At 29.7% G+C, this 13,190-nt stretch overlaps 1 protein-coding gene across 4 annotated transcripts; it reads left to right on the top strand.

The window, feature by feature from the left end:
• Positions 1–765: 765 nt before the first annotated feature.
• LOC107413688 (ankyrin repeat-containing protein ITN1) lies at positions 766–7,922 on the top strand. Of its 4 annotated transcripts, none has more exons than XM_060820099.1 (8): positions 766–890; positions 1,208–1,530; positions 4,056–4,535; positions 4,728–4,877; positions 5,055–5,120; positions 5,860–5,925; positions 6,023–6,447; positions 7,197–7,922. In XM_060820099.1, the coding sequence occupies exons 2-8, from the start codon at positions 1,212–1,214 to the stop codon at positions 7,794–7,796; spliced, it is 2,106 nt and encodes a 701-aa protein (XP_060676082.1). In that variant the 5' UTR covers positions 766–890; positions 1,208–1,211; the 3' UTR covers positions 7,797–7,922. The 4 variants fall into 4 exon arrangements, with proteins under 4 accessions (XP_060676082.1, XP_048325376.2, XP_060676081.1 ...); XM_048469419.2 differs by lacking the exon at positions 766–890 and adding an exon at positions 902–1,054; XM_060820098.1 differs by lacking the exon at positions 766–890 and having other exon boundaries at positions 1,163–1,530.
• Positions 7,923–13,190: the final 5,268 nt, after the last annotated feature.

Genomic DNA, 13,190 nt, shown 5'->3' with positions numbered 1-13,190 from the left:
TAATGTATTTTAATATACATGCACGCTGAAAACCTTGTTGGGGCCCTACTCTACTTTATTTTATTCAATTCATTTTGTTTTATAGTCGTCCTACTTCTCTCCATGGGACACATGGAATATGGCCAATGGCCATTCAAGTCTTCCCTAAGTGGTCCAATATAAATAAAATAAAATAAAATTTTAATAACAACATACAAATTCTTCTTCAAGTCTTGGCCCTGCTAGGAGTGTTATGCCTGTTCTGGCATAGTTATGGATAACTATGACCTTTCGAAGCTATAAATATAAATTTATCAAATATTCACACTGTGATTTAGTATATATCTAAATACATTATTGTAATCGAGTTATGGATAAATAAATTTTTATAATTCTTTAAGGGCTTAATTTTACTATGTGCTTAGTTATGCATAAGGGTCTTTTCTCCATGAAAGATATAAAAATCTTGGATGATTTTCTCAAATGAGGTTCCAATTGGATTTCGTTGTCCCAAAAAATAAATAAATAAATAAAATTTACTACTAATTAGGCTTTGCAATGACTAATTTATTGAATAAACATGTATATATACAATTTAACGAAGCCTATACACAGGAAAAGGATAAAGAATAATAATTAGAATATTCTATAAATGCATAATGAAACTACATGAATAAGTAGGACATGTTTTAATAAATACAACTGTAAGGATGAGTAGAACAGTAATAGTGCTAGATTGTGCGTCAAGATTAGGTAGTTGGGAAAACCACACCTTACATTAATTGTGGGGTTTAAGTAAAGCTAGAAGTTAAATGGTGAAAAGAAGAACCTTGAAAGGACAGATAGAAACAGGAGATTAGCCTATTAATTGGAGAAAAAAGCATGGTCTGTTGGGAATGAAGGATACAAAGGTGAATTAATGATACTTGAGAAAAATAATGTGTCATAACTAGAGATAAATTGAAAGTTTAGGTCTCTATATAATGCCCATCAACACAATTTTCAGCAACCATAAAAAAACACTTTAAATCCAGTGGGTTCTTTTTCTGGCAGCATCATTCCTTTCTACCACCTCGTAGGCAAGAACTTCCATATCATTTTCCTTCATTCACTACTTTTTGTTTCCATTTTTGGGGTTATTTATTTATTTATTTTATGTTTTTCTGTGAAACTTAATTATTTGTCTTCATTAAACGTTTATAATTACTTTTATATATTGACCTGTCAGATCTATGAGTAACAACATGGGTGTCATCCCAATTCCAAGTAGTGGAATTGTTCCTGAAGGTCTTATGAACAAATTAGAGAACTATGAGCAATGGAGCATTCGGCTTCGAACCTACTTGAAGGCACAAGATGTTTGGGATGTTATAGAGTCCACACCGAGTGGAGCCGTGGACTATCAGGATTGGAATAAAAAGAACGCCACAGCTCTCCTTGCAATCCACATTTCCTGCGGTCCTCGTGCTTTTGAGGATATCAAAGACATCCACAACGCCAAACAAGCTTGGGATACATTGGCATCAAAGGCTAAATTTCCTATCGCGCAAGGTCAATATATATAATACTCTCTCTCAATTTACCAAAAATTAAAAATTAAAAATTAAAAAAACGAGAAACAAAAAAATAATTATATTTTAAAACCTATATATATATATATATATATTTATGTTTTACTTTAAGCTACCTCTTAAATTGTTCATTTATATTTAAGTTATACGCTAAAATATAACTAATAGACAAAACTTATATAGATAAATAATATATGTTTAAATAGAAACAAATGAAAAATACATATATATATATATATATTATTTTTTCATAATTTTTTTTCTTTGTAGTATAACATTTAGGTTTTCTGTTATTTAATATATATCTAACGTAAGGTTAGCTATTTAAGTGTTAGTGGACCAATTTTAGCAAACTTTAATTTTTATATCGGAGGTAGACCAATTTAAAATCATGTTATAAATAGTACGTCAGTGAAATTGCTTAACAAAAGGGAAAAAAGAAGGGGGGGGGGGGGGGGGGGGGGGGGAATGAGGAACCAATTAAGTTAATTACATGGTGATTATAAAATCCAAACAAAAGAATTGAATCATATTTCCTTTCCTTTCTTTCTTATTTGAATAAAAAGCTAGATTGGCTAAAACTATGTTTGGATTGAAGGGAGAAAAAGAAAATAAACGATGAGTTTAACGAGTAAAGGAAAGTAAATGAAAGTTGTTATTAATAATTGTTGTTTAAATGACGAGTGAATAAAATAAAAGAAAATGATATAAAAAGTAATAAATATTTTCATATAATAATAAGGGTAATTTTGGGAAATTAAAAAAATTCTTTTCCATCTGTTTCTATCAATTTTGATAAATAAATAAAAAATGATTATTAAAAAAAAAAAAAAAACTAATTCCTTTCGGTTTCCTTCCTTGTCCTTTCCTTTCTATATCATTTTAACTATTTAATTAACAAATGGTTTTAAATCTTTTCCTTCTCATTCCCTCCTATTTGATCAATCCAAACATAGGGAAATGAAAGAAAATGATTTAATTCCTTTATTTGGATTGTGAAAATGAGAGAAAAAGAAAAGATGAAGAAGGAAATGGAAGAAAAAAAAAGGAAAGGAATAGATTATGCCTGTTTTAACTAATCCAGCATTTCACTCAAATTTGATAGGAAACAAAAGGAAAAGAAAAAAGTTAAATGAAACTTTTAAATATTCCAATACTATCCTTATTAACCAAAAGTCATTAATATATTTTATATTTAAGATATTTTATAAAAATATAAAAATAAATTATTTATTTTTTACATTCCTTTCCTTTCCATTAGTAATTATTCAAATAAACAATTATTATAAATATTTTATTTTCCTCTCTTTTTCTTTTCCTTTCCTCATTACCTTATCATTTTTTTCCTTTTTCACTCTCCAATCCAAACATATTGTAAGTCTTAATGAGCAAGGAAAGGAAAATAATAATGATAATAAGTAATTACTAGTAGATTGGGCATGTTCTTAGGCGCATATTTTCTTTATAATAGCCATATAAAAACTAATAGCTTTATGAAAAGTTTTGGCTTTAAAGTATTTTTGTTTTATAAGATTGTGACAAAAAATGGTGGTTTTATATACACTACAAAGATTATCAGACACCTATATTTTTAATGATTTTTTTTATATTTCAAAAATATCTATTGGAAAAAAGTCAAAAATATCTGTAAATAGTTGAACAAATAACATGTAGGTAGCTTATATATACATGTCAAGTGATGTTAGCTCAGTTAATAAACCATTCACATTTACAATTGGAAGATTGTGAGTTCAAAACATCAGAATAACAGGAGGACATTATTGTAATGATAAAAAAAATTGAAACATCAGGATAATGGGGGGACATTATTGTAATGATAAAAAAAAAATTAATTTTGTTGTAGTGTTACATCATCCAGTTTACATATATTGCAATCATAAAAATAAAATTGATATATTTTATTAGTGTAGAAGCAAAAATAAAATTTAATACTGGTGTGTGTAAACTCTAGCATGTCTAACAAGTTTTATAGCTTAAATAAAACAGCCCAAAAACATTAAAGGTAGTTGATTTAAGGACAAATTTAGGAGTAATTACATTTCACTTTTTTGAACCATAATACATCTAACACATTTCTTTCCGGATATAAAATGTCTTACATTGCCCTTGAATTATTATTATTATTATTATCATTTACCAGTTTATAGTTTATTATGCATTTAAATAGACGAATTTGACGAAGTCAATTGCTACGTACACAATTTAGAAACCATTTTATTTATTTTATTTCTATATAATGTATAGATATAGATAGCTTTTTAAAATTTATAATAGAAAGTTTGTACGATTGAACAACTAAATTAACAAGAATATAATAGTTTAGCTCGGGGAGGCAATGTATGTGAGGGTTTTTTATTCTAGGTATTAAGGCAAAATGTAGATATTATTAATTAAAATGTAGGCATTTGGCCTTCCATTAGAAAGCATCAAAGCAATGATAGCTTGTGGTAAAAACTAATTATTATTATTATTATTATTTTGTAGAGATTTCAAATGATCGATTCAATCGAACCGAGTCCTTCTACAATGCTGTAAGGAATGGTGATAAGGATGCAACAAATGAGTTCATTGCCAAAAACCCAGGTGCGGTTAATGAAAAAATTACATATTCAGGGATGACAGCTCTTCACGTTGCAGCCATTAATGGGCGTATAGGAATAGTGGAGACATTGCTGGATAAAATGTCAAATGACAGCTTGAAAATGAGAGACGCACAGCACTTTACAGCTCTTGAAATATCTATTGTATATAACGCAAGCATTGAAATAGCTGAATGCATGGTTAAAAAGGATAACGAAATACTTGGCATTGCTCGTAATGGCATGGTTCCTGCTGCACTGGCTTTCCGTTATAGTAATGTGAAAATGGGGCGGTATCTTTATACTGTTACGCCGCTTGATAAGCTTAAAAATAGCCAAGAAGGCGCTACACTCGTTAGCATTGCTATATCTATGGAAATTTTCGGTGAGAGTTTATATCAATTTACATTTTACTAAATTTTGGATACCATCTACTAGAATGTCTGTGTGACGCTGTTTTATCGACATGACTAATCCAAAATTCGATTAGCAGATTTGATCTGTACGTAGCTACTTTACTTGTTCATTGCTCTCATTGTTGATAACTTAAGTGTGTAATATATATATTTATAAATAGAGGTTGCCTTGGATCTGCTCAACCATTGTCCAGAGTTGGCTATTATTCAAAACTGCAGTGGGAACCTCCCCATCTTTACATTGGCAAAACTACCTTCTACAGTTCTCAGTAGGCGCAGGTTCAGGTTTTGGGAACAATGGATATATGACTGTTAGTATCTTACACCTTCTTTTAGAAATTGCATGAAACCAATACTCCTTTGTTATTATTATTTTTTTGGTTTTCTCTAACATTGTCTAGGATGGTTGAAGTCTAGTATATTACAATCTTAGTTATAATAAATATACTGTAATGTTAAATATTGAGTTTCTTTTTCCTTCTTCATAGATATTCATATAAAACCCGACAAGACACGCCAGCTCACCAATAACATGAGTAATATCAGATCTCCAGGTATGTTTACACTTTAGGCTGCACTATTTCGGATTATGTTTAGAGATATTCAAACTATAGAACTTCAAAGTTAAAATCATAAATGAAAGAACAGTGATTTTGCCACTAGGAGTTGTTCCTTAAGGGACAGTTAATTTGCAATTAAGTTGCTTTACTACAACATTATTTATTTAAGTTTAGGGGCTAAAATATGAAGCGATTTACTTAGATGAAAACTCATGTACAGTTGTAAGGTGCTAATATCTTTATTATTTCTAATGACGAAAGAAACATATATAAGTCTGGTAATAGTACTATATAAAATAACCCATTTTCCTTATGATATATAACAGCCTTTTTTTTTTTAATAATAGAAGCATTTGAAGAATTGCTTTATATTACTCCTGCTTATAATTAGCATCTCCTACACTTACTACTCTCTTTACAGTGTATTAAGTTGTACATAGAGAAAATAAACATAAGATATAAACAAAATTATTTCTATTTAATTCTGTAGCCATATCCCTACAAATTTTGACTAATATGTTCCCCTCTCTGTGTCATATATACTGGAGATTTTAGACATATTTATATTTAATTTTGTAGCTACATCCCTTAAAATTTTGTTTAGTATGTTCCCCCTCTCTATATCATACATATTGGAGATTTCAAACATATTATTGAAATGTGATATTTTAATCTAAGTTAATCAGTTAGTTCTAACAATACATCTATTTAAAATTTTTTACTTATTAAACAGAGAAGGATTTGCATCACAAATTTTGGTCATTGCAAGGCTTGGCACTGAAATCTGTTAACATGTTAGGTATGTTATATTCAAATTTGTGTAATACCTATTTTCCTACTGATATGTTATTCTCTTTTAGAAACCAATAGCTGAAGTTGTTTTGCTGCCAACACAGGGCTTAAGGATATATATAAAAAGAAATTGGCCCATGTTCAAATCTTAGAACTTCTAGACCAAATGTGTGCAATGACAAGAATTTTGAATGAAAGCCAAATGGAAGATCTATATTATGCACTCTGTCGAGCTATTGATCACGGAAATGTTGAATTTATAACACGTTTGTTAGAAAAAAAACCAGAGCTGGTGGAGAAAAGTGATGCTTCAGGGAGGAACATATTTATGCTTGCAATCCTACATCGTCAAGCAAACATTTTTGAGCTTATACGTGGATTTAACTCGTTATCAGCAGCTGCAACTGCCGTAGACAGGGATGGAAACACCGCGTTGCATATGGCAGGAATATTGTCGTCACCTTGTCCACAACTTGATCGAATTTCTGGAGCAGCTTTGAAAATGCAGAGAGAATTACAATGGTTTGAGGTAATCTCTGATCAATTATTATTCTTCTTATTAGTTTACTTTAGTAATGCAATACCATCTAGAAAAAGATAGATACAAAAGTTACGTTCATTAAGTGACTATCAAAAATTATATACAGTTATAGGTTTGGCACATCTTAGGCATTTTAAGTAGTTACTTAGAACTTGAAATTCATAATGCGCAAAGTCGATCCTTAGGCTTCTTTTTTCTTGCATGTTTTTTGTGTAAAGAGCTTTTTTCAAGTTTTTTATTGCTCCAATTGGTCTTCTACATCTTTCTGTGCGTACTTTAGAAAAAAATAAATAAGGTCATGCGTGGACATTTTTTTTACGAAAAAATTGCCTTGATCAAGAATTGTGAGAAAACACATTAACTATGACCAGTCGGCTACGAATTAGAAGGTCCTGCGAGTCTTCATTAATGAACTTTCCAAATAGTTAAATCTCCTAATTGTCCAGACAATTAATTTCTTAATTTTTTCTTTTCTTTTTTGGGTAGAGAGACACTTCTTTCAATATGTGTCAAGTTTTTTAATAAACCTTGAAAAGGACCATATTCTGACATGAATATATATATATATATATACACACAACTCATAAAAAGCTAGTTAATCTTTTTGCCTATTAACATGTAACATCGCCCCTGACCCTTCATAGAAACAAAAACGAAGTTTTTAAGTTTAATCTTGTGATCATCACATTAATTTATTTCTCTTTTTTTCTTTTTTCTCTTTTTTTCTTTTTTGTTAGGAGGTGAAAAAAACTGTGCCTGTGTGGGCTACAGGGAAAAGAAACTCAGATTCAATGACACCAGACCAAATGTTTAGTAAATACCACGAGAAATTGATGACTGAGGGAGAAAAATGGATGAAAGATACGGCAACTTCATGTACAGTAGTAGGTGCTCTAATTATTACTATCATGTTTGCTGCAGCTTTTACAGTTCCTGGAGGAAACAATGAAGATACTGGCCTACCCATATTTTTGAATAAAAAGCTGTTCATGGTTTTCATAATCTCAGATGCAATTTCACTCTTTCTCTCCACAACTTCAGTTTTGATGTTCCTAGGCATCCTTACCTCAAGATATGAAAAGAAGGATTTCTTAAAATCTTTACCTGACAAGATGATGATAGGTCTTTCCACCCTCTTTGTCTCCATTGCAGCCATGATGGTAGCCTTTTGTGCTACACTTCTCATTGTGCTTAGAGAATATTCATGGATTTTCATCCCTGTCGTTTCTCTTGCTATTTTTCCAATCGTTTTGTTTGCATTGATGCAATTTCCTCTTCTGTTTAAGATTTTCGATTCCACATATGGAGGCTGGAAAAGGCATCTTTCACATGAATGAATTGATTAGGAATTAGGAATGTGTGTATGTTATTATTAATGTTTGTATCAAAGATTTCCTATTTTGTAATTGTTGGGCTGTGAGAAAAAAATATTAATAAAATAAAAGTTTACCTTTCATAAAAAAGTTGGCATCAAAATCAAACATCTAAGAGATTTTAGGTTCAAAAGTCAACAACTTCATCTAAAATAATATATACTAGCATCATACTCGTGCAATGCATGATATCTATAACCATAATAGATAATATTTAATATAATTTATAATAATTAATTATATTTAAAATTTTATTTAAATTTTTTATTGCTAATAAGTATATTTGGATTTTTTTTTAAAATATAAAAATTTATTAAAAACTATAAATTTGACTTCTATATATAATATTATTAAATTATGAAATTCAAATTCAAAAATTATCTGTATATTTTTTTCATCTATGAAATTTTCATATTTAATTTTACATCTATAGAATTTAAATTCAAATTCAAATGGATTTATATAATATAATTTAAATTCAAATGTATTTAAATAATATTTTATACCTATGGAATTCAAATTCCAATTCAAATGTTTTTTTTTTTTTGGTTTATTGCAAATAATTAATTCTCATAATGTAATTTAATTATTTATTATTATTATTATTTATCCTATAGATATATTTTTACCTTATGAGGTAAATTATTTATGAAATTCAATTCAAAAATGTTTATCTATTTAATTTTTTTCATCTACAAAATTCAAATCTAGATGTATTTATATGATTTAATTCAAATTCAAATGTATTTATATAATATTTTTCATCTATGAAATTAACATTAAAATTCAAATATATTTTTGATTCTTTGTAAATAATTAATTTTTGTATGTCAAATCCTTATAGATAAAAGATTATATTTAAATGAAATAATAGTATCCTCTATATCTCTTCCATCATCTACTATGGCAATGATTTTAAGATTATAGAATTTTTAAAATAATTTTATTTTTGAATTTTAAATTTTGTTTTTTAATGATTTAGAAGGAAACAAAATGAACATGAGAATGACACATGGTAAAAACTTTTTACTGATTCTTTTAATTTTATATATTATATAGATATAGATATATATATATATATATAAATGAAAGGACTAAAACCGAATCCAAAAAAGGTGGGTTTATGTGTGAGGGGAAATGTAAGAGGTGGATCTACATATGAGGGAAAGTGTAAACTTACATGTGAAGAATAATGTTAGAGAAAAATATAAATGAAATCAAAATCCACATTTCATCAACTTAAACTTTTAAAATCAGTGGTAATTCAATTTTGACATATGTATCACATATAAGTGTAACCATATGTACATAAATAATAAACCCATAAAAAATAACTAAAAAATACTCTAACATATGCATCGCATGTGTAGCCATATGTACATAAATAATTAAGCCCTAAAAAAATAACTAATAAAAACACTCCGTAAGGGAGATGTGATTTATTTATTTTGTGAGACATGTGAAATAATAATTTAGTAATGAAAGTTACTTTGACAATTGAGACTCATTAATGGACTTCGTTAAGCAGCATAAAACGAATCTTCAGACACCATAAAAAAGATTTCATTTTCAATGCCAAAGATTTTCTAGTACAATATTTAAATTGTTATCAATTGAAAAATGGTCAATCATCTACCTCGCTCCTTACATAAAATTTATTTGGTGGCTTCTAAAAGGCTCCACATTCCAAACCCGAAACTTTACTCTTTTATTTATTTATTTATTTATTTTGAAAAAAAAAAAACACACTTTCAATAATAATGAAGATGTTTAACCGATAATAATAATAATAATAATAATAATAATCGAGATGTAACTTTTATTTTTTATTTTTATTTTTATGTTAGACATGTGAAATAATTTTAGCAAATTAAAATTACTTTGACAATTAAGACTCACAAATGCATGTTGTTAATGTAACACCCCGTCCCGAAGTACGCCAGAATTATCTCATGTTGACCAAGGCTGACCGGGTTTGATCGTCGTTGACCGAGAATGATCAAACTTTGACTTTTTGACTTGGCAAAAATTCTAGGTTGATCGAGACACCATTATAAAGTACACATCGACACGAGTCCGTAGACTAGTACCACATTGAAAACGGAGCTACGATTTGAAAGTTATGAGCAAAACAAGTTGATGTCCGAACTGTTCGAGGGTGTCCGAGTTGACTTTTTATTTTTGTGAAATTGAGCTTTGACTCATACATGGTTGCAAAGTTCTCATCGATACAAGTTTGTAGACTAGTGGCACATTCGATTCGGACATATGATTTTAAAGTTATGGACTTGTAAAATTTTTCAAATATCGTATTATTTTAATATTATTTTTTTAACGTGTGAACAGTATATACTATATGTAACTTAGTACATGGTTGTGTCACGATGAGAAAATGCCAATGTCAGACACAAGTAAATGATATATTATATTATTTTTGTTCTTATTTTATATATTAAACTATTATAATATTATTTTAATATTTTAATATTATTTATTTATTTATTTATTTATATTTTTTAATTTTCTTTTTCTTTTTCTTTAGTTTTCGTTCTTTCCCCACGTGGGGCCTCGTTTCTTCGTCTTCTTCCTTCTTCCTTCTTCCTCTCCATGAGTGAACAGTGTCACCCACGGGTAGCTTTTATTTTGGCCAAAACACGTGAGCCGGGGAAGGAGAGAGAAAGAGGGGACGGGAGAGAGAGAGAGAGAAAGAGAGAGCTAGAGAGAGAAACCCAATCGGCCAACCGCCGTTCACCCGTTTCTGGCTACTAGAATAGTACACACGCCACCCTAGATTGAAGCCCACATGAAAACCAGCCGGTTAGCCAAAAATCACAGCCAACTGACCGTCAACACGCCCGGATCGAGACTTTTTCCGGCGGCGGTGCCGATTACTTTAAACACAGATTTCTCTCCATTCCGACCTCCGTTTGCCTCACCGCTGGTCCCGTTGAGTCACCCATTCCCCAATCTATCACGGCTGCTCATCGGGAAATCGACTTTCTAGCGAGTTTCCAGTTGCACCGCCCATCCTTTCCCACTAATTCCAATCCTCTGAACCCAAATCCGGTGTCCACTTTCCTCAATTCTTAACGGATTGTGAGAATCAAAGGCCTAAAATCCGAAAGCTTTCCGGCGAGATTCCGGCCACCATGGGTCCGATCTCCGGGAAGTAAGACCAGATTCGTAATCCTCGTTTCACAAGCTTCGATTCGGTATATTACTCACAAATTTTGGTTAACGTTTGTGTTAAACCCCCCGGATACCAGGTATTATTTACCCGAATAAAATATTAATTTATTTGAGTTGTGTAATATTCTTGTTGTAGGAGCACATGTGCGTCATGGAATTGATCCCATGGAGGATCTTGGATTAATTGCGTGCTCAAGGTGAGTGACCCACCTTTAAAACTATTTTGGGGTGATTAATTATATTTATTTTGTGTTAATTTAATATTTAGAAATATGCTCATGTGGTGGAATTTAAATATAATTGTGGTAAAAATTTTATTTTATATATATATATATATATGTTTATTGATGCTAAATGAAAGTTTGGTTTATTAAGGAATTCTTCATTATTATTATTGTGATTTAATTATATTTATTACGCATGAGCAATGTGTTTTCATTTAATTAATTGTATTTGGATTTTAATATTATTTTTGGGCATGATTTGATTTTAAATATTTCAAGAAAAATGTTGGTTTGAGTTTTATGGTTTCAAATTATATAATTATGCCCTTGAAATATTATTTGATTGATTTTATGATTTGGGGAAAAATTATTTGTATATTATTATTGGTGGATTTATGCTAGAGATATTAAAGAAAAATGTGGGAATGTGAGTTTGAAAAATGGTGTAACTCCCACGGTGAGTTTTGAAAAAAATTTGCATATTTTAATAATAAATTTGGTTATTTGTTTTAGACGCATTCATACAGTACTGGTGTTCTGTACTGTATATGTGGATGAACGCGCAAGTTATAATGTCTCTCGTGAGTTGCTATTGGACCGAGAGCAGGCAAGTTCTATATAGTGCACACAAGTCGTCCCCCTTCATGGCCAAGTTGACAATTTAAGCAGCGACGTTGTCGGGACACGGAAGCGACCGTATGCAAGTTTCTCTCTTTAACTTCCCACCGGACAGGACTCGGGATGCTAGGTATTGTTGGACATCACTAGTATATAGTATGGTGTGTCAAGTATTATTTTTCAAATGTAAATTTCAAATCCTAAAGTTTTAAAGCAGCATTTAAATTAAATGTATTTAATTTGTTTTATCATCTATTTCCAATTAGTATTTTCTAAAATGTATTTATTCATATTTTATGTCATTTATCTTAAATTAATGTTCTTAAAATACATCTTGCCATAAAAATATTATATAGATTGGTTGATATTTCAAAATGAATATTATAATATTTTTCTATCACTTATTTTACATGATTGTTTATAATTATTTAAATTATATTTTTGATACTGTTTATTTTGATTTATTAAATCAAATTTTATAAATTATATATTGAATTTTTCCTTTATGTTATATTTCTTTCATGCAAGTATTCTAAATTTATTTTATTATATTTCATTACATTTTATTAGTATTTGGATTATTTAATTATTTATTAGATTAATTATTCCTTGATTTTTGGGGCATAAAAGATTGGGTTTTGCGAAAATGTTTTAAAAGGGGAACCTTTCCAACGGAGTGAATGGTGAGGGTTTTGAGAGAAAATATTATTTTCAATTAATTATTATTTATTCACTTATTTATTCTTAATTAATCAAATGTGCTATAATTATCGTTACTATTATAATTGTACAGTAGATAGGGTCACTCACTGAGATGATTAGCATCTCACATTTTAAATTCTGTTCCCCTAGGTACAATGATTGGTAGACGTTCTTCCAGAGCGAGCTTAATCTTCGTCGCTGTCGTATTTCGAGAAGTTCTCTTTATTTTCATTTATTTCTATTGTAATATTTCTTTCATCCTTGTTGTATAATTTCTATACTTAATGGTACTTTATAAAGCTCTGTATACTGTCTTGGATATTTATTTATTAATTATGCATTGATTTCCTATTATTTATTTGAAGTGCTGCAAATTTGTGGAATTAAATTATAGTAATGTGGGAGGAATAAGGTGGTGTATATAGAAGTGTGTTTTCAGTGCAGGAAAATTGTGGTAAGTCCAACCCTTAGGGGAGGTTCTGTCGGATTTTCCATTGGAGGATCCAGTAGGGTTTTCCTGGGATCAGGGCTTATCTAGGGTTCCGGTGAAGAATTTTAGACGGGTCCTGACATATACGATATACCTCAAAAGTATGAAAATGTATCGAACGCTTACTAAGTACTA

Source organism: Ziziphus jujuba, chromosome 8 (genome assembly GCF_031755915.1).
Source record: "Ziziphus jujuba cultivar Dongzao chromosome 8, ASM3175591v1".
Lineage (NCBI taxonomy): Eukaryota > Viridiplantae > Streptophyta > Magnoliopsida > Rosales > Rhamnaceae > Ziziphus > Ziziphus jujuba.
The sequence above is the reverse complement of the archived record's forward strand: the minus strand, read 5'-3'. Positions and strand labels throughout refer to the sequence as shown.